Source organism: Nothobranchius furzeri, chromosome 15, assembly GCF_043380555.1.
Source record: "Nothobranchius furzeri strain GRZ-AD chromosome 15, NfurGRZ-RIMD1, whole genome shotgun sequence".
Classification (NCBI taxonomy): domain Eukaryota; kingdom Metazoa; phylum Chordata; class Actinopteri; order Cyprinodontiformes; family Nothobranchiidae; genus Nothobranchius; species Nothobranchius furzeri.
The window spans coordinates 28,601,066-28,622,946 of NC_091755.1; the positions used below are offsets into that span (position 1 = coordinate 28,601,066).

A 21,881-nucleotide genomic window follows, 5' to 3' on the forward strand; every position below is an offset into this window, starting at 1 on the left:
CCAAAAGACTACTGGCACAAACCAAAAGAATAAACATAAGGTTTCAAAAACAACAATGAAAAAGCCCCACTGGTTCTGTGGCTCCATGTTTTTATTGGCCTAACGGAGACCAGGTGTTGATCAAAACTGCTACAATAACTGACCAAATCTAAAACATAAATAAAAAGGAAATAAAACTAGTATAACATAACTTGTCACATGCTTGATTATATTTTTATACTGAAAATAAAAGTGATGAAAGTAAGTGCAGATAAAGACGTTTTCTTATGTGACAAAACTTGAGATATGACTGTAAATAAACCTTATCCTAGGTACATACTTTTTTTTTCAAACAATGTGCGTGTGTGTGTTTAAAACAACTGCTAATCAAGACATTCATGCTTTCATTACCCACAATGCAGTTGGACTAGTTCTGTTTGTGTCAGGTCAGCTTCCTTAAAACTGCACCAATAGGTTTTTCAGTTTTCCCACGTGCAGTCTTCAAGTCTAGATGATTATGACTGAAATGAACTCTTTAGGATCCAATGTTTGGTGTTTGCTTGCAGCAATAATTATAAGTTTCATGAAGCACATGTGTGTGTGTGAAAGAACCCAAAGCAGAAGACGAGCACTGTGGGTGTGTTATTAAAATATTTCCACACTAACAGAGAGTGACCTTCTAAAGAAGTATGCTTACCCGTTTTACAGGAACACTGCTTCATGATGACTCAGGATGCATTTATTTATTTCTCAACCCTTTATAGGAGCTACATCTGCCACAAACAGCAGGAAAGGGGCAAACATGTTGACTCTTGTCTTGATTCGTTATCTTGCTTCGTACACCAATGTAAAAACAAAAGTGATGTTGGGTTTTAACCGCTTCCCATAGACATCACATCAAAACATTACTTTTGGAGCCAAACCGCCCTTGGGCACTATCAGACCAGGTGTTTGCATCAGGAAGGTCACTGCTCCCTACACAAGGCTGGCCTCGGCTAGTTTCAGGAAGAGTTGGAAGAAACTTAAGTATGATCACACCCTTATTACACATTAACTATGACTGAAACTCGAAAACCTCCAAAGATACTGATTCATCACCTGCAATGCAGGAACCTTTGCATCTCCCAACTTCTTCATTTGTGTCTTCTATTGAAACAATAAAGAAAAACATCTGGACATTCTCTCAATAACAGATGTTGATGCATTTTATTAGCTAGTGGTCAAGTAAGCATCCAGTTTCTCTTCTATTGTAAAAGAGGATCATTTTCAAGTGAAACCCACAAATAAGTCCGATTTTTTTGTTATATTAATGGAAAAATACAATAGATCTCTCTGCAGCACAAGCATCAACATGAAACGGTTTATAGAACAGAAATCTCAGAGTAAGCGGTGTTGTTATAAAGCAAAATACAGCTCTATTCCTAACAATAACCCTTACCTGCCTGGTCATGTGTTGTACAACAGAAAACAAATAACTCCAGCAAATTAAAACAAAAATAATTTATTTAACATAAAACTGCTCTTCTACATAGATGACCTTTATCCACAGGATTGGAGTTTTAATCCGTAGCGTGAATTCCTGTGTTGATAACCTCCTTTTGAATTAAATTAAGTGTATAGAACTCTTTAGACAAACAGTACAAGCTGCTAGTTTCATCGCAACAGTCTGTGTAGCACCACTTCAAAAGAATATTTGTGCTACATTTTCAAACGTCCCCCGTCCAGCGTGTTGTGTGGTTTGTGTGACTTCTGACAAACAAGTCCCAGCTTTCAAACGTGTCATCACTTGGAATCTCCCAGCAGGTGGACGATGAGTTCGTAGGTGGAGAGAACGATGGCTGTGTTGGGGATTTGTCTGATTAATTGTGGAATGAGTCCTCTGTAAAAAGCTGCATAACCTTCTTCCACAGCGATTAACCTTCCTGTCTGGAAGAAATATTTATACTTGCTGCCTTCTTCACGCAGCCGTGTTCGGATGACCTCTGGAGACACAAGGTATAAAAGGTTAGTCATTTAAAATGTACTTTTCACTGACATCCGTTTGTTGTGTTCCAGACAGAGACGTGTGTTTACCGTGTGGGTAGGCTACGCAGGATGCACAACCCTTGGAAAAAGCAGCCGCCATCATCAGACTCAAGAAATCCGATGCTCCTTTGCCCTTCACGCCGTTCGAGGAGGCGAACTGGCTCTCAGCGAGGTGTTTTTTCAGCGTCTCGTAGATGAGGAAGCAGATCATGGTCTCCGAAATGCCGGCGTAGGAGGCGGTCAGGCCGCGGTAGAAGCCCCGGATTCCCTCCGTTTTGTAAACATAGCGAGCACACTGCAACGCGTTCATTTTCTTCTCTCCTCTGGCTCTGAAAGTCCAATCAGTCAGACTCATTAGTGACCAAAATCACATGAAGTGGGAACTTAACGTTTTGTTTTGTTTTTTTATCTCATCAGTCACGTGCATCACAAGACACCATGTGCAATTAAGAGACGTGTGTGAGAACCTTTTGGGAAACAAGCCATTTTGTGGTTACGAGCAGCTTTTCCCTCAGACTTAATTTAAGGAAAAAAAATGTCCAAATAATTTGATCCTTATTCGATTATAAATAGCTATTTAAATCTGAATAAAACACCTCTCATGAAGCATTTACTCATTTCTGGACAGATATTGGGATAAAAATGTGAAACTTTCAAAAACAAAAAGCTCTTTTGGTATTTCTGTAGCAACAAACTTACAGTTAGTATTGAAAACAACAAATAGATTAGTCAGCTTTTAACAGAACCAGGAAGCAAGCAGGATACAAGATTTTCCCTGTAGTGATAAATGATTATCTAATTAACTAGTATTTAGGTACATGGTGTGTTTCCCTGCAGGACTTTACAACTTGAGATAAAATGTTCTGATGACATAAAGATGTATTTTTGATTCAATCCTAAAGTGACTAAATGTTTATCCGTCGTTAATTGTTCTGTAGGAGATTTGTTGTAATTTAGGAACAGTGGGAGCAGGCTTGTTCCTTTGACCTGACACGATACTACTGTTCTCTACTTGGTAATGTAAATATAGCCTCCAGCATGAAGGACAGAGCGTCAGCACTGCGTATTTATAAAAAGGCGGGTCACATGCTCAGTCTCCCACACTGCAGAATGGAAGGGCAGTGCAGCGAGAGGGGACACCCCTTAAAAGGCTCCTGCTGAAGGTCAAATAAACGTTGTCACATGACACCCTAAAATAAATGAGGCTAGTTTGTCACATTACAGATAAAAGTAAAATAGGGCATACTTCTTCTCTAGCTGCATCCTGGTCTTCACCATCCAGATGGGATTCATCAGAGAATTTGTAACAAAAGCTGAAGGCAACAAACAAACAGTGTTATCCTTAAAGCATTTCTCATACGTGCATTAGACTGCATTACATGTGCATAATAGAAACGTGGACCAGAAACGGTGCTCACCTGCAACACCAGCTGAGGACATGTGCACCAGTCCGCTGTTTGGGACAAACAGCCGATTGAACTTCTCTTTTGACTTTGAGTAAGCAGCAAAATAAATGGCTCTGCAACACAGAAACACTGATAAGAACTCTGACACGCAGCTGCAGCTTTACACAGTTTTTCCATTAAGACTCAGTTTTTTATAATGTGAAAGTACTATGAAATTGAGTGAGTAATTTGAGCTGGTCAGTCTTTGACAGTAGGTGTCCTGTGCAATCGGTTGCTAGATTTCCCTGTTTCTTCTCTGGAACAGACCGTGACTGCACCAGAATGGACTGAATAAGCAGCCCCGTGCACAGGCGATACCCACAGCGCTGCTCTGAAGCAAGCCCGTCTAAAGACTCTGCAGCAACAGATAACACTGTGGCTACTTTTCAACCACAGAAACATTTATATGTAACCTTCTTTAGTTTCAAAGTCTGATCAACACCATATGCTGCACGTTTCAATGTTAGTTTCACCGTTTATGCTGCTTTGTTCAAACAGAGTTGTTCAATATTATCAGCAGTGAGGAAATGGGCTAAAGTCCCCCTTTTGTTGACACTAAAAATAGAATAAAGGTGAAATTTAAACATCGACCAAACACTGAACTCTTGCCCTAGATTTGTTACCCGACTCCCTCGTTCCAAATCAGCTCCTCTCTTTCCACAAACATACATGTCAGACGTTTTATGAAAACATAAATTACACAAGCTGACTCATGCTGAAAGCTGTCGCACGCGAGACCCAAACAGCTCATTAGAGACTTCGTACTGAGGCACGGGGCTCGGAAACTGTCGCTATGGCAATAATTTCCTGTTTACACAGCAAAGTGATGTTTCCAACTATGAAAAAAACCTACATTCATCTTTCTTGCCTTGTGTGTGTCACGATATATGTGTGTGTGGTGTGTGTGTGTGTGTGTGTGTGTGTGGTCTTATTTGCATGTGACTTGTTTATCATTTTGAATTTCTGACCACGTGAACACATCAGAACACACAGCTTCAACACTGTTGGGATTAAGCCTGTAAAAATTAAACACTGATATTTTATTTACCTTGAAGGGGCAACACCAACAAGATTCGGTCCTAGTCCACGAAAAAGAGAACTTGGGCCCTCTTTTTCAAGAATTGATCTGAAAGAAAATAAACAATATATAATAAATGAGTCACAAAGTAGTACCGTACTTTATTAATGTTTCAATGAGATTTTTCCCAGGATGTACTATTGGGAGGATGAATTTGCTCTTTACTGCAATCATCCCATGTTACATCAGCTCAGTTTACTGGGTTCCAAACTGAACTTAGTGCCCTGAATAATGTTTGGCATGTCACGTCAGCCACATCCCCACAGAGAAGTTTTAACTCCTTGTAGGAAGTGACCTTAGCTTGCCACATGACGGTCTGCTTTGGCAGGAACGACCAGAGAGAAGGAAGGGCATGACTTGGTTTCAGTAACACACTCCACATTGGTCAAGCTGAGTTCATGGACTCCACTCCTCTCTGTCAAAGACACCTGACACCTCATTTCATACAAAGAAAAGCATTAAGACAACACTGACCGGTTAAAAGTTTACACTGAAACTACTGAGAAACCAGACAAAAACTGGAAAGACAAAGAAAATTTCCCAACTCTGGAAATCCCTTTTTGCAACCAAACAAAGGAAAAAGAAGTCTGACTAAAGATCTGAAATTACTAAAACATATTCTGTAGGGTTGAAAGATCACTTTTGCCAACACTGCAGAAGCAGCCGACGCCAGTCTAGACCGGTTCTGTGTCTGAGCCTTGTGATCCTAGTGCAACATGACACTGACCCTGTGCCACGAGTAATCCCTTCCCTTCTTCCCTCTCAGTCGAGTGGGACAGTTTCTACTCCTCACCAAGAAATCTCAGCAAACACAGGAAGGGTGCACGTTTATGGACATCATAATGTTTTATCCAAGTTTGGAGAGGTGATGAAGAGATTCGTCTCAGCTCAAACGGCTGGAGAAAGGCACGAAATATGAGCAGCGCATAGTGGACTTTATATGGGAGAAATAATAGGAAAGACAAGATTACTCCTCAAAAGAACAGAGCACCCCCCCCCCCCACCCCGGACAAAAAATATAAAAATCCCACCGTTGCTAAATGAGAAAAATCTCCTGTGGTATTGTGATGGCAGGATAGGTAGGCAACTAATGCAAATACATGTCGTTTGCACACAATACTATTCTCTAAATGGCAAAGTAGACAAACAGAATGCCCCAGCTGTCAGGAAGGAACACTTTGTCCCATTGTTAATAGGCAGAAAAATACAACATCTCAAGGGAAAGCCTCAGAAAACGCTGCATCACTGTGAACCCAACAGCAGCACAAAGGATCATCTTACCGTAAAACCTGCAGCAGCCCAGGACTAACTGTCCCAGGTCGGATGACTCCAGTGCCACTGAGAGTGCCCAGCTGGACCTGGAAGACAGGCCGGAGGGCGAGGCCAGAGGACTGCAACCGTGTCTTCAACACCTCCAGCGGGCAGGTCACGATGGCCCCCACTGTTCCACTACATCTGCAATTTGATCACACAGAAAAGAAGATGAGCACTGAGGTTTAAAATATTTATATATTTCAAAATGTATACACTAGTGTAAAGGGCTTTGGAGTCCTTACTCTGAGAGGCGCTATAAAAGTGCGGGTCATTTATCGTTTAAAAGTTTCAATCACCTTCTTAACGTTGCTCACTGAAGCTCTGACAAGAGGGTTTTTTTCCCTCTTATCACAGCACAGCTGAAGAGCTAGAGCACTGAACAATTATGGTCAAAAGTTTCCTCACTCTGCTGTGGAAACAATTCAGCTAAATCAGAACACATCTGGCAGACAGGGATCTTTATCTCAGACACGCATGGGTGGACAGGTCTTTTTGCCTGAGGAAGAGTAATCTTAGAGACGTACTTAGAATTCTGGAACAGGTTAAACTAAGCCTTTGTACTGAGTCATGTCTGAAGAACAAGGCAAACATCTTAGTAAATGCAACACCTGACCCAATTACTTATTCACAGACTATTCCACCATCTATTTACACCTAATTAGGTTATGGAAATATTAGAAAAAACATGCCAAGTTGGACGTGTTGTGGTCATGAAATCTGATATGATATTAGCTGTGAAAATCCCTTATCAGTAACAAAAAAAAAATTAAATCTGTAGTTTTTCTAGCATGATCTTGAGTCCTTCAAGTCCATTCATACTAATGATTTAATTCCCCCTCTCTTAAAATCCACTTTCAGGTGTTGGATCTGCCACATTTTCTCTTTAATACATGCACAGAGTGCTGCAGTGTAACTTTCCCTGTCAAGCATTAAATAATGCAATTTCTGTTAACTGAAATAATTATTTTTATATAAAGAAAATCACAAAACATTTTGTTATATAAAATAAACGCTATTTTGTAAAACTTGCAGAACCAGGGCCACAAACAGCAAGAAAGATTTTTACTGATGACAGGCTCATGTGCTGATGAACCGTTACATGTGAAGGGATGATGCAACGTGTAGTTAGCCGAAAATCAAACTTTAATTATGACTTAAATAATACATTGCTTTTTGTAATTCAACAGTTTCACGATAGATGGTTTCGTTAATTAATTTATTTTGGGTTGGTGTCCAGCTGCTAGCATCAGCATCATAGATGCTAAAGGAATTCGCAGAACTTAGCTTCAATGTTACATAACAGTGAAGGGCATCCTGCGGCTAAAAGCTAACTAAAGCTTAGACTGAGCTAAAATCATGTTCAATGAAGATGTGAGGCAATCCGTCTCTTGAGTCTCAATGTTATGAAATATAGTATATGGTCATATTATGTTAAATAAACCCTAAAGCCACGTGCCACCTAGCATATCTCGGCCAGTAGCGATAGCCTGTTTGCTAGCTAGCTAGCGGCGTCGATAAAGGATTAGCCAACTTCCGCATGGATGTAGTTAGAAACCGGCCGGTGAATTAAATCGAACATTAGAAAGTTGGTCAAAATGTGTTATGTATACCATCAAACGTTAACAATTTCATTCTCCAATCTGTAATACATCCACACCGAAATGAACAAGAAACAAAGACTTTTGATTCAGTTGAAAGCTCGAGCCGCGCTAACACGAATTAGCTTTGCAATTTCACATCGAAGCTGGAGGCTCTAGTTGTGACGCTGAGAAAATATTTTTAAAAATCTCTATGTAAAAAGCTACCAATGCTCGATAATTTTACTGTAATTTAACCTTTAAGTGCATATTAATGTAAATGCGCATCATTTAAAGTGACTTACCCCCCGGCGAAGAGATGCAGTAGCGTGTCTTTTTGTGGCATCTTTCTCCCTTCTCAAATAGCCACCATAGTTCTAGTTTTCTATTAAAACCGTATTAAGTCACAGAGATGTTTTACAATCTTAATGTCCTACTGCTCATTTTTAGCCGTCTATTTCCCGGTATAAGTAAAACCACGAGAGCAACGGCTAGTGATGGTGATGAGTCTAATGTGCCAGGCAAAAGCCCGGCAGCGGGGGTGAAAAAGTCGTCACGTCATTACGCAAGAGGGCCGGACGGGGGTGTTGTCCATGACGCAAAAGCATGCGTTAGCCACCTTGTGTCTTTGGCCTTTTTCTATATTGCTCAATTGAAGTACCAACACCAACAAAGCTGAAAACAGCCTGAGCAGACTTTGATCTTCTGACCTTCACTAGTTTTAGAACATAATAAAGGTAGCTCTCAGAATAAAGCAGAGGATAATCTAAAAATGTTATCAATCTGATTTGTTATGATTATGATACAATCAGTGACAAAGAACTACAAATCTACACAGTCAGTAGATTGTACACGTTTTTTGTCAAACAGCTATTAGGTAAGCAGGTGTACCAATACTGCACCAATTTTCTTGTGTTCGGGAACTGAGAAACCCCACTACTACTTTTGAAAGCATCTCTTCTTTGATCCAGGACTTCAAAGACTTTAAAATTCCTGGTTTCTTTTGTGCTATCTGTAATCTATTACATAATGTGACTGATGTGTCCTTTGAAAGACATATATTGATTGGTCAGTCAACTATATTTGTACCTCCTGAACTATTTCTCACTACTGAGTCATACAGCTGTTATGATGTGCATGCTTGGTGTGATTTGATTATGCCAAAAAGGATAACATTTTCTGAGATGCCAGGATGGACGCCATATACATCAGCGTAGACCAACGTAGACCAGGTTTCTTTGATGCAGGTCATTGACGCTGGGTTTACTTGTGACTGACCAGTCAGTAGTCTGATCGCTTATTTTTAATCACCTGCTACAGAAAGATTAAATATTTGTCCTTGTGTGTATGTTTGCTAGTTAAATATTTCATAAATTACTTGATGGATTTAAATGAAACAGGGCATTCAGTTTGGACTAGAGTACAAGTTGATCTGGGAGCTTATCTCTTACCCTTTATTACCTCCTGTTGACATAACAGCTTCTAGAAATCTCCCATTAAATTCTTTACTTGGAATCAGAAAAGCTAGGACATAAAAGTAAAAAAACAACTGTGCTTTTATGCTTTGCAGCAGGAAAATCTACTTATCAACAAATTATCATATCAACATGACTACTACTTAGTTCAGAGCTTTTTAATCACTGGCCATCTTTCCCCAATAAACTATCAATGTGACTTCTGTAGAAACATTGCCCGTTTCAAGAAGTAAACAAGCAACACTTTCCCCTTAATCAAACCTAAATGGTTTGGGTAGTTAAACCTGAGCCATTGTGCAATCTTGTCAGACTAGATGCACCTACACCTGCCCTGTTTTATAATGCAACAATGTTGTCATGCAGCAGGGTGTAGATGTAAAACACCATCACTGGGCATTAGTCTGAGTTCAGAAGTTTGGTTTTATTTGTGTTGATTGTTTCTATAGAGGGAGTATGTTCTGAGCGGTTTTACATAACAAGCAGGGTGTTGTTTTCCATCGTACATGCCGACATGACTGATTTAATTTAGAAGTGATTTGAACTCTGACAGGAGGTACCACCCCTGCACTCTGGTGTAAATAGACTCAGACACATCACATTTCATTTTGATAGGTTTAAGTTAAGGTCAAAGAGGTGAAACCGATCAGCTTTCCTAAACATAAACAGAAATTTGCCCAAGCATTTTATATATTTGACAGCTAAACATGATACATTCTGATGCATTTATAGCATCAAAATGTTTCTAATTCTTCTTCTGCAGCATGAGCACACTCATATTAATGCTTTAGTTAGAAGTTAAGTTCTCATGCAGATAGGTTTTTAAAATGCTGACATCCAGTGACTAAACATGCAATGTGCAGCTCAGGAGGGGAAAAAAATGTACTCGTCACCTCCTTTAAATGAATCTCATTTGATTTCTAGTGTCAGTTTCACTGGATGGTTTTGTTTTGGAACATCAAGTCCTGCAATGTTTTCATGTTACGTTGAGTTCTCTTTGCTTTCAGAAAACTGGGTTTTATTTCCTGCAGCAGCTGCTAACTAATCCGGAGTCTTATGTAAAAAGATAAACAATCACAGTTTAAAATGTCTCTGTTTGTGCATCCATGTCCAGGAATACTGCGCTGCAGTTTCTCACTGATGCATGAACCGTTTCTATGCATTTTACTGCAAAACCTGAACAGAAATGGTTACAAGTTTGAACACATTCAACTGAAACTTAAGTATCCTTGAGGGAAAAATATTAAATTTACGCATTTACTTTATCTGCAGCAACTGTTAATACATTTAAATATCTAAGTATTTAGAGGTGTCCTACAATTTGTATAGTTTTATGTAAATCTGGTTATTCCTGTATCTTATTTTTGACATTTCATAACTTCAATATACATTAAACAGATTTAAACAGCATTTTCCAAAACAGCTATAGACATTAGTTAAAAAACAAATCATGTTCTGAATCTGATGAAAGCAAAAAGTACATTTCACCAACCTAGTGACAGCAAACACATGTCCAATGATTACATAACAGTGACCTGAGATGAAGCACAGATCTGCCTGCTGTCAAAAACGAAGTCCTCATGTCTGACTGACCGTCATGAGGCTCGGTGCCATTTGTGGACAAATAGAGCTCTAGGGATTTCTGTTGTAAACAGCTGCCCGTATAACGTTATTTATTGCTGTAAATTTACTTTTGCAAATGTTTTACATGGTTAACAGTGTGACTGAATTAAATCACCTTCACAACCACTTCTGAACAAAGGGTGGGTCCCAATAAAGCTGATTCCAGGTCTGTTCATGTTTGACTAACAGTTAAACTTATACATGATCCAATCAGGTTTTCTGGCAATAGTTTCCATTTGGTAAATGTATGTATTTGGCCTGTATTTGATATAGCACCTTCTAGAGTCCTGGAACCCCCCAAGGGGCTTTACAACACAGTCATTCATCCATTCACACACACATTCACACACTGGTGGGGATGAGCTACAATGTAGCCACAGCTGCCCTGGGGCGCACTGACAGAGGCGAGGCTGCCGAGCACTGGCGCCACCAGTCCCTCCGACCACCACCAGCAGGCAATGTGGGTTAAGTGTCTTGCCCAAGGACACAACGACAGCGACAGACTGAGCGGGTCTCGAACCTGCGACCTTCCGATTGCGAGGCGAGCACTTAACTCCTGTGCCACCGTCGCCCCACATTTAGTTAGCTTTCTAGGGAAGAGCTAGCTAAAAAACAATGAAACATTGAACAGTGCACAGATAATTTGAAACAATTAATCTTTAATAGATACTTGGAAACAAATCTACAACAAGGAATACAAATCAAATGGAAGCTGCAAGCAAAGAAAAGAAAAAAAAAACAAGTGTAGCACAAAGTGCCCACATTCAACTAAGCGTTGAACATGCACCACTTGTGCACATTTAAAATATTCTAGACAGGCTCAGGAAACAGCGGGTGACAAAATGTTGGCAGTCTGGATTTCTTCGGAGTATATTTGTGCAGCACTTTGTAGATTGTCATTTTGTGTCAATATGGTGCTATAAAACCAAAGCTCAGCAACTCATTCCATGAATAATCATGAACACAAACAGTTCTCACTTGTCTGCCAATGAGCCCCGAGAGTCAGCCATCACTGGCTTTCCCCTTATTCTCTAGTTTAATATGTGCAAACCAGTATCTAACTGGTGGGGGGACCCAGAGTTTAAAAACGCTCTTGAACCTCAACAGCGTGTGGTTGAAAACTATTGTACTTTAAAAAAATAATAACTGGATAGAAATTATAAAAAATGTAGTTTTTTTTAGAGTTTCCTGCAAATGCATGTTAATAATCACAGTGAGTACATCTTTATGTAAAAGAACACCAATGTCATTCCTTCCAGATGGCAGCTGAAGGGACACTTCCACATCTTTATGTAAAAGAACACCAATGTCATTCCTTCCAGATGGCAGCTGAAGGGACACTTCCACCTCACAGAGAAACCCAAGTGCAGCAAGTGGTCAGTGCATTCATCCACGCTGCACTAAGAGGTTCTCTCTAAAATGGTCAGCATTTTGTTGCATTGTGTTAACAGTGAATAGAATTTATTTAAAAACATTTTTTAAAAAACAAATCAGGATCTTATGACAGTGCTCAATTTGAGGTGATGCACTGTTGACTTGAGGTTGCTGCCACCTTGTGGTCTGATAACAACAGTGCAACTACTGTGTCAACATTCCAAGTTCAGCTTACACATCAGTATCGTCTCATTCAATATCTTATTTTTCAAAGGCTACAAGACAGGAATGCATAAATGAGAAGTCTGGAGGTTACAGCAGAGGCATCGAGCGCTTATTAACCTGCAAACTGGAGGTGGTTCACCAACACGGCGACTGTCTGGGCATCAACTGGGTCGGTGTGTGCATAGTGCTTAGTGATTCCTGATTTTTTCCCCCCAAAGTTAGAGAATTTCAAAGAGTCATAAAAACAGAATAAGAACCTTTAAAGAAGTCTAGCTGCTGACGGAGAAGTGTACTTGCAGAATCACGCCTGGAAGCTTGAGTAATGCTGCCAAACGGGTCAAACCCACGACGATCCCAGAGAAAGATGAGGCGGAAACAAAGGACTGCCAGTGTGTTGTGAGCGTCAGCGTCGTCATCATTGGTAGAGCAGGTAGTTCTTGAGTGAGGCTGGGAGGGGTAGTCTATGGATTTCACCCAGGCGCTCTCTCCCTAAAGCCACCCTCACAGAGCGCCTGCTCAGGTCCATCAGTGAGAGGGGCTCAGCTAGAGGGACACAAGAGGGAGATGAGTGAAGAATGGAAATGGCTTTTATTTCTGTAACCCAGTTTAAAGAAACACACATTAGAATGCATCATATTAGTTTTTTAAAAAAGCAATGATTATTTTTTCCCATGAATGTTTTAAAATCTGATATGTTATACAAGCAGACTGCTCACACCAAGTCATCAAACATCTGGTTTGGCTTCCTCAGTTACATAGTAAACAAAATAAGCAGTTTAAGATCATCAGGGAAGCTAAATTTAGACTAGGCACACATCCAAACTTTACAGTGACAGAAATGCTTTGCAAACTCAATAAATCTATGGCAAGGCAAATATTAGTTTTAAATGTTTGAACTGACAAAAGCTTTTAAAAACATACTTGCATCTCTGCCTTGTGTTTTAGCAGCAACACAAATACATTCAGAACTTAAGAAATCACATTTAAATGAGCTAAATAAGCCTGGCTAAGAATGCGACCCTTTTCAGTTTTGTCACATAAGACGAAGTGTGCAGTTGGCAGGAAAAGTGCAGATCAGAGGAAGACACACAAGCGCATCGTGTACAAGTCTTTTGGTTGATGAGCTAGAAAAGACACGCAGGAAGTAAGTTGTTTTCCCAGCTGCAGATTTAGACGCAGGATACATTAGTCAAGCTGTCAGATGAAAGCGTTGGCATGTCTTTTACTGATGATGAGGAGGAGGAAGAGAAGAGCAGAAGCTACGAGGGTGTGTGTTTGTAACAGCCTCAGAGTTTAGAGACTTGACTCAGAACAAGTAACTCTCAGGCCTCACTGAACAGGTTAAATTCAGGTCAGTAAGAGCCATTCACCACAAAGTTAATCTAACTCAACATAGCCTGCGATAAAACCTTAGTGACTGGAGTAGTTGTGCACAAACAAGTCACAAAAATGTAATTTCATTTTTGACAGAATGTCCTGCTCTACAGCCAGAGGCAAGAAGATGTCTCAAATCCAACCAAAGCTGGCTTTTGTGAATAAATCATCATCTGTGGAGCCTCGTTTGAACAGATACAAACTAGGTCAAAGGATCTGAGCTGAACATTAAACTCTGATGAGCACAGAGCACCAGGGAGGAGCAGTGGGGTAAGACAGGGTCTAACAACGAACCCGTGTTTCCTGACCGAAAGCTCACGTTGCATTCACCGATAAATAAATGGGATTATTCCATTTGTAGTCATTTTATATTAATCTTAGGGATAGCAGGCAGCTGTCAGAAAACAGCTGACATGTATTATCTTATGTAACAGGGGGACATCATTTATCCTGTTTAGAAGACAGGACAAAACACCCTTTTCTTGATGGATCTTTTACCCCCCCGAAAATCCTATGTGGCTACACACTGGCTTATAATAGAGTACATCTCGATCAGTGTACAGATTTATACTTACGATCGAGTCCATTTATGTACCGGATTCGTATTTCACAGTGTCCCCACACGGCGCTCACCACTGGGTACAGCTTTTTGCCTTTCAGTCCTTTAAATGCCACACCGAGATAATGTCCATCCACTAAGTAACCAAGAGTCCCCTCATCCATGTCCAAGACCACTAAGAAGGAGTCTGGTATGATGAAGGCGTCTTCTGGCTCGAGGAAGGCTGGGTATGGCTTTCCTGGCACATTTTTACCGTCGTGGTAGAGTTTACTCCGGCACAGGTCCCAGCCCCAGGACTCGGCGTTGCTTCCTACCAAAGCTGTGTAACCCACAGAGTGCAGCGGGGCGTCACTTGTTGCCACTCCAACCACCGCGTGCGTGCCCCTCTGACGCATCGCCCAGTTGATCTCCCACACGTGCAGTCCCCTCGTGTAGCCAACGCGTCCCCGGATGGCGTCCGTGCTCTGTGCCACAGGGTGCCTATGAAACACCAGCTTGTTGTCATCCTTGACAAAGACATTGAGGGACCGGTCATTGTTGTTCCATGAGTTTTGGATCTGGACATCTGGGCCGGCGGGCGGCATGTCCAGCAGCAGGTCCAGTCGAGACGGCTTGGTGTGACTCAGGGCCTGTAGCTCCAAAGTCAGGGGGCTGAACGCCGGGTCCCGCATGTCAATGGTTTTAATGCCACCTGGGACTTTCTGCCCCATGCTCCAGGTGGTTGTAGAGCTCCTCCTGCCCCACCTCCTATTCCTCCCCCCTCCTCAAAGACAACTGGGGGGAGTGGTGAGCCTCAGACCTTCCTTCTCCACCGTGCTCCAACAGCCTGAGATGCAAGTTGATCTGCCAGCGTTTGACGCAGGTCACCAAAGTAAGACGAGGGAAGTTTTAAGGCCTACCTGGAAATTTTACAAATGAAAGCAGATAAAAGATGTTAATAAAACCGACCAGGCCTTCTGCATCAAACTCTTACTAGCCTAACATTACAAACAGTTATCATTTAAAAGGCAGCAACATAGAACATCAGCTGTAACTAAATCAGTCAACTGTAACTAAAAATGTTATGGTACATGTTCATATTATACAAGCACTGAATCCAGCTCCTGAGTGACAGCTGGAGATTAACTTCAGGCCTCTGCTTAGCCTTTAAAGTGTTTTTGTTCTCATGTGATTTTCAGAGTTATGAAAATCTTAAGTGTCTTATATTTTAAACCTAACGTCATATCCCAGAACAGATTTATATTAAAACCAGGAACATACTTATGTGTTGAGCAGCTAGAAAAAGTAAATCACATGGATGTGTTCATTTCAGTTTTTTCCAAAGTGTTGAACTATAATCTGGAAAAGCATGGCAGTATGGCCTTGCTTGTTGCTTCTGTCACTTAAATGTCAAGTTAAGCCAACCAAGACAGACAAGAACAACAAGTTTCTATTATCAGTGAAATGTCGGTTCAAGTATAATAGACTGGATTATTGACTAAATAGAACAGCCTGTTTCAGATTTAACTTAAAGTGAACAGTCTAAAAACGTCTTAATCCAGTATTACCACCATTTTATAATGTTCTATTAATCATCTGTTAGCTTGATGAGAGTCCCAACTTTAGGTCAACATTTACCCCAAATGGACACACTTGACTGGGAGTCAAGACACTGTCTCGAGATAAAATACCAATATAAACCAAATTTTACTTTATGCTTTAGAGCAATAAGTCAGGAGTTTTACTTTTGTAAAATTTGGTTTTCCCTAAAATAACCAGGGGCAAAAGCTTGATAAATTAAATTAGTATGATTTCTCAGATGGTACTGATATGGTTTCATCACAACAGGACTGTTGACATTAACACTTTTTTTTTACAAGAAAAAAACTCAAAGCTTTGAATGAATCCATCTTCATATTTTCCTTGTAAGTGATTCTTATGCTGCTTCTCTTGATAAATCAGAGACAAGAAAAGATAAGAATGTTTATGACGTCAGCTGATCATCAAGGCTGCAATAACAAGCTTGACACACTGGCCCAGGTATACCAGGGGTTCATGGGTTATGCTTAAGAGGAAAACACAGCTAGATTGAGGTAAAACCTCAGCGTCACAGAAATTCAAAACCTATTAAAATAGATCACACCTGTATTAAGCAGCAGTGTTTAAATTATGGGAAATTAGACCCCACTTGTTAATATAATTCTATAAGCATCGTTTAAAAAAGAACCGTTATTGTACAGAAACGTATTAAACTTACCACCCAAAGTAAAACCGATTTAAAATAGAAAATTAGTCAATGACAGATGTTTTTTGGTCACTGTACAGCAGTGACTACAAACAATGTTGTGTAACATGGAAAATTGTGCTGCTGGGAAGGCCACTCTAATTAAATTGTAGACAAGAGTTCATTGAGCAGTGCCTTGGCTCTTCTTCTAATGCAAGTAAACAACCATTTAAATGGGTCATGTCTCGTCAGTGATTGGAAAGCAGGAGAGAAGAAAAAGCCTGCAGTGGGTGGCCAGCATCTAAATGTAAATAATCTCCTTTTCAATAGCTGTCTGGCGTTCAGGAAGAGTGAAACATGTTAATTTGCACAGCCTTTGAGCTGATACTTCACAATTCTTCCTCCCCTTACAAGACGCAAAAAAATCAAAACAGAAGAATAAAAAGTGATAGTTTTAAACAAACATAACCTTTAGAAGTATGAAAAGGTTTCTTGTGGAGGATAGTGTTTTGGGGGCTAAAAGCCAGGCCTGGGCTGATCAGGGTTCCTGGGGCCCTGGGTTGCTTTGAAGCTGATTGAAATGCAAGAGGAAGGGCTCACTAGATCTGCTGAGCCACAGAAGCACTTGTTTCTCATTTAAGGCTCAATTTAGACTTGGCCCACCTGAATTAGCTGCTTGTTGACCAGCAAAACAAATGAGTCGATGCTTACTAAAAAACCAAGTTTAGTAGACTCTTTCACATGCTTTTGTCTGTTTGATCAGGAGCAAAAACATAACCCGTATAAAAACAGTGACCTTCATAATGTTTTTTTTAAGTGAGCGTTCTGAGGTTTATTGTGTCGATTAGCCGTTTTGTGTTAAGCAGCTGTGGTTTTAGGAGTCACTTTCAGTCTACCCTCAACACAGAGCATTGAAATAACACCAGAACTCATCGTTCACGTGAGGTTAAACGAATGTTTAGGTTTAAAAGTGAAACATTTGAGTCAATGTTGGCACAGGCCTGAACAAATGTCCTTTCGTTGGAACACAAAAGGAAATTCCTGTGGAAAACAAAAGGTGTTAGCATCTTTAGGCCTACTAGCCCATGAATTGAATTGAACGTTAGCATAATCGGGCCGGAGGCTCTCGCGGGCTCCTCCGGACTCGAGGGCCATCCACGCGCGGCTCGGGGCGATCTGCTGTCGGTGTGAATGCTGCCCCAACAGCTCGACTGCGTTTAAAACGTTCGTTACACGAGAAGAAGAGAAACATTAAGCGTCGCTGTGTTAGCAAAAACAAGCGACATTAAGCTAACGTTAATGTGTCGTGGAGACGAAAACAACGCGGTAATTAATGACTGCGTCCACAATGGACATCCGGACAGTCAGAGCCGTTCACAGCTGCTGTTGTTTGACACCAAACAGATGAGAACAGAAACACAAAAAGGAAAAACAAACGCATCGGCAGCCACATTAATGAACGTAAAGAACACAGACAGACCTGGTAGATGAGGAGGTGAAGTAGAGACCAGGGTTCCGCTTCAGTGTTTCACTCTACTTCATCGTGGTTCCCCTTTGCCTGGTCGTTCCACCTTTTTACCGTTAGAGCCCGACATGAATTAGGTGAATGGTGATGACTGCTCAAACATCACTCGCGTCACGTGGTCAAATGCTCCCAGCTGCTTCAGCAGATTAGGACCTCCCCGCGAATCTGCAGCCAGACGGCCTGTTCATGAGGGTGATTTCCGGTTTGCGTCTCTCTACAAACAAAAATAGATAAACAGCAAACTACCTAAACATTTGCAATGATGTTTAATACCAGACAGAAAGGATAATAATGAATAATAATACACTGATTCGCTTGGGTTATTAAACAAACCTTTTGTTCATTTTCTTTCTAAATTTGTGAGGGAAAATATCTCATAAAATCCACTTTTCTGCACAGAGCAACTCTTGCCAGCATCTGACCTGAAATCTAAGGTTACGTGAGTCAAACATGATTAAACTGTTTAATGATCTTCTTGGTTTAGTTTTAGTTTGTTTCCACATCAGTCAGTCTTGTCTAGAGAAGATCCAAAACCAAGTTGTTGAAAGGAAAACTGATTATTAAAACCTTCTAGTCTTTTACAAACACACAAACATCATGTGATCCATATATACGTAATATAACCACACCTGTTCCAGCACTATTTTGTAACTCAGGCTGCCGGTTAGACCTTCTAGTTTCTGAAACAGTGACCTTTGTGAATTTAGTAAGCGGAGGGGATCCACATGGAACACTGCTGTTGACTTAGTCATGCTGAAGTGCCAGACACACTGAACCCAGAGAAACATCCAAATCATCTTATTGAATTGGACTGAACGGGATGACTCACGCTGCACACAACCTTCATGTTCAGCTGGATCGCTGATACAGTCACTTTTTATCTGCTATGCTGGTATCTTAACAAGGAGAACTCCAATACAAAACAAAGTTCGATCGTGAGTGGAAGAGAAATGAAATAATGACCTACGTGGATGACTATGACCTAAATAGTTTTGCTGGAAGAGAACCTATGCAGCAAAATTCAGGTGAATGCTAGAAAAACTAAGACACTGTTGCCATCTAGTGGATTATATGAAACACACACACACTGCCTGAGCTTCACCCTGAGACCCCACCACCACCACCACCACACACACACACATGCACTTGTGCACACGCTTACACACCTCTGAACACATTCAGAGTTAATATTTAGTTCTTTAAAAATACAATAAATGTTCATTTTTATTGTGAGCGAACAGGAATAATGAACTGATGTTTGGTTAAATGTTCTCATTTCAGTGCCCTCTCACTCTCAGACCTCATGCTCATCTTTGCATTTGTCATATAAATTATCTGTGGCAGGCACTGGGATTAAATAGACCTTTGAAAATGACCTTATTTGTCCAATGTGCAAAGCCTCTGAAGGTAACTTGACTCATTTTACACCCTTGATGAGGAACATGGCTTGGCGACTTGAATTACCTTCCACTCAGCTCGTCTCCCATTGAAAATCCCATTTTCCCATGCAGAGATGGTGCAATGTGCTGAGCTTGGGGATGTCTCAGGACCACTCCACGGCAGAGGAGGGGCATACAGACATGCTTACTGCCTCCCTTTTAGAAACCATGGTTTCAGCAGGATCGATAGTACGTCCCACTCCACGACTGGCAGAGTGCGCTGCCTTTATGAGGGGGTTGGGGTGTGGGGAGGTATGCATGGACAGCTGCAACTAAAGCAAGTCTGAGCAATGCATGCAGTCAAGGTGAATGATCGTATGCTGCATCAGACACTCTGCTACCCGCTTGCTCTCAGATGCAGTTTGTGAAGAAGACCAGAGGGTGGATGCTGCCTTCAAGTGGTGGATGCAGTTGCAGGCAGCGCACGGATGAAGCTTTTGAACTGATCTCAGATCTAGTATCTGCACTGACTCACAAACAACAATGAATAAAGACGAGCAACAAATGCATCTTCAGGCTACTTTCATGAACTCATTGACTGTTTTTACATAGATTCATGCTGGAGGTGAGAAGAAAATCTATGGTTTCAGTGTTTGGCGTGTAATCTAAGATGTGCACAGTTCAGCTCTGTAACGGAGATATCCTTACTCAGCAACAAAAACCATCGCTTTTGGTTCCTAGTGGAGTTAAGGAAATCATTCCTTCTAGGAATCCTCACCAGTTACTGTTTAATTGATGTGGTCAAGAACAAAATCTAATAGGTTTTCTACAAAATATTATACAATTTTCTTATTTTATAGATAAATGAATACATAAAATAGTAAAAATGTTTCACAATTTTCAATAATTTTAAATCCAATATAGTTTTTTTGGTTTGGACAAACTAATTAAATAGATTTAAACAAAATAAGCTGAAAATGCCCACTTTTGTGAACACAAACGTGCCCTTTTATTTAAACTGACTTTAAATATTCAACAACAAAATAAAAATATATTAGTTTTCACTCAAATCACTTCAAATAAAATCCATGCACTTCCGTTTAAATCTTCAATAAAATTAAAACAAGCTGAATGAGAAGAGTATTGGTGTGTGTCCACTCACTCTTTTAATCGTTTTCTAGTGTTTATCAGATTTTTAAATAGTGTGACTTTAAGCGGAGCTTTTGCTGGTTTAGAGTAAAAGCGCATCAGTTAAGGGAGGTGAACCACTGCAGGGCAGAGGGATGTGGACGGGACAGGATGTGGTGCAGTACAAGCATCCCCCACTGCTCAGATCGCTGCTCATTTGTCAAGTCGCCCGCAGACTTGAATGGTGCATTGCTGCTGAAACACAGAGAGGCAATCAGCAGTGGAACAGCACACCTCATCCAACTAGGAGGGGTTCGAGGTGGAGGAGCGCCTCCTTGGCCCACATGCAGATAAGGCTTTTTTTATCCACAACGTATGCTCAGAAACCGTTTAGCTGCTCATTAATATGTTTGGTTAATATGAGGGAATATACTAAGCTCTTTGTAAAACCTCAAAAACAATAAAATGTGTTTGAAGTCACAGGCGTAACGCCAACAGAAATAATCCAGGAGGCCGGCGGACTCTTCCCATCCGTCACTCAGCAGTTTGGCTCATAAACACTCGGGTCGAGGTTCTCCTCCCTCCACAAAGCAAAGAGAGCTTCTACGTCCAGCTCAGCAGTGGGCTCATCAAAAAAAATCTACTATCTTACCTCCAGTCTGACTCATCAGGTAAAAAAATGAAATGGAGCTGGACATAACTGAGGTGCAATTAAAAACAAGATGTCACATCATACGCTACAATCTGCCCGTATCCTGGTAAAAAACCAATTGTGGAGGGAAATCCTGTAAAAGAAAACCTGGGGGAAAAGATTCTTGTGGCATAAAATCAGATTTTATTTGGTGGATTTGCTGTCTGAGTGGTGAATTAGAAAACAGATTTTTTTTTTAGAAACATTCATGATTCTGTTTTGTTCATCAACACTAAATAATGTAGAATATTTTAAAGTAATAATAATTAACACACTGAATTAAGAGAATCTGAAATAATGGCTTCTACTCTACAGAAAAAACTCTACATCAGTGGATGAATGTTCGTTATTCATCCTTTCACTCCAAACCAGTTCCTCCCTATTTGCCCTTTTTATTTAGGTGAAAACGGTGCATGTGTCAGGATTGAGCCCAGAGCCGCTGCAGCTGCTAAACTGCATCAGAGGAACGTTCAGCCGTCAGCAGGGAGCTCTGGAGAAGCTGTGCATTGTCTACCTTTGTGCCGGACCTGGTTGTGACGGTAACAAGCAGCAGTGGTGAATGTAGGCCAGGAGTCAACGCTCTCCTCCAGATGACACAAGCCGCTGTGGAGGATGTGCGACAGCGCTCCAAGAGCCTGGAACGACGAAGACAACGCAGCAGTGAAAAGACTAAAACAACAAGCAGCTAGCCCTCTGGGGGATCACAACTAAATCAAGATTTAATTAAACCCAAAGTTATGTCATAATCCAGCAGGAATGTACTTCAGCACTGAGGTCCTTTTTTCTGGTTGTAGTTAAATGCACTATTGTGCTTTAGTTAAACAAGTCAAGTTCACTAGAGTAATTTAGCATTCAATGCACATATAATCGCTTTAGGAACACAAATTCTTCATGCAGATTTATTTACCTG

The 21,881-nt window shown here is 40.8% G+C and overlaps 2 protein-coding genes across 2 annotated transcripts; both read right to left on the bottom strand.

Annotated features, from left to right (window-relative positions):
- Positions 1-1,157: 1,157 nt before the first annotated feature.
- slc25a33 (solute carrier family 25 member 33) lies at positions 1,158-7,939 on the bottom strand. The gene is made up of 7 exons (XM_015967701.3): positions 7,724-7,939; positions 5,809-5,982; positions 4,498-4,575; positions 3,423-3,523; positions 3,251-3,317; positions 2,053-2,333; positions 1,158-1,961 (listed from the first exon to the last, which is right to left on the bottom strand). Exons 1-7 carry the CDS (start codon positions 7,762-7,764, stop codon positions 1,762-1,764), a joined length of 942 nt encoding a protein of 313 aa, XP_015823187.3. The 5' UTR covers positions 7,765-7,939; the 3' UTR covers positions 1,158-1,761.
- A 4,193-nt stretch (positions 7,940-12,132) lies between these two features.
- On the bottom strand, positions 12,133-17,957 carry spsb1 (splA/ryanodine receptor domain and SOCS box containing 1). Its single transcript, XM_015967699.3, has 3 exons — positions 17,729-17,957; positions 14,062-14,944; positions 12,133-12,655 (listed from the first exon to the last, which is right to left on the bottom strand). Exons 2-3 carry the CDS (start codon positions 14,753-14,755, stop codon positions 12,528-12,530), a joined length of 822 nt encoding a protein of 273 aa, XP_015823185.1. The 5' UTR covers positions 14,756-14,944; positions 17,729-17,957; the 3' UTR covers positions 12,133-12,527.
- Positions 17,958-21,881: the final 3,924 nt, after the last annotated feature.

Coding starts and splice junctions, on each gene's coding strand:
- spsb1 (XM_015967699.3), bottom strand. CDS start 14,755: ATGGGGCAGAAAGTCCCAGGTGGCATTAAAACCATTGACATGCGGGAC. Junction 12,656..14,061: donor GTACATAAATGGACTCGATC/GTAAGTATAAAT, acceptor GTGTCCCTCTAG/CTGAGCCCCTCTCACTGATG.
- slc25a33 (XM_015967701.3), bottom strand. CDS start 7,764: ATGCCACAAAAAGACACGCTACTGCATCTCTTCGCCGGGGG. Junction 5,983..7,723: donor CTGCATCTCTTCGCCGGGGG/GTAAGTCACTTT, acceptor ATCAAATTGCAG/ATGTAGTGGAACAGTGGGGG. Junction 3,524..4,497: donor GTTGGTGTTGCCCCTTCAAG/GTAAATAAAATA, acceptor TCTGTGTTGCAG/AGCCATTTATTTTGCTGCTT.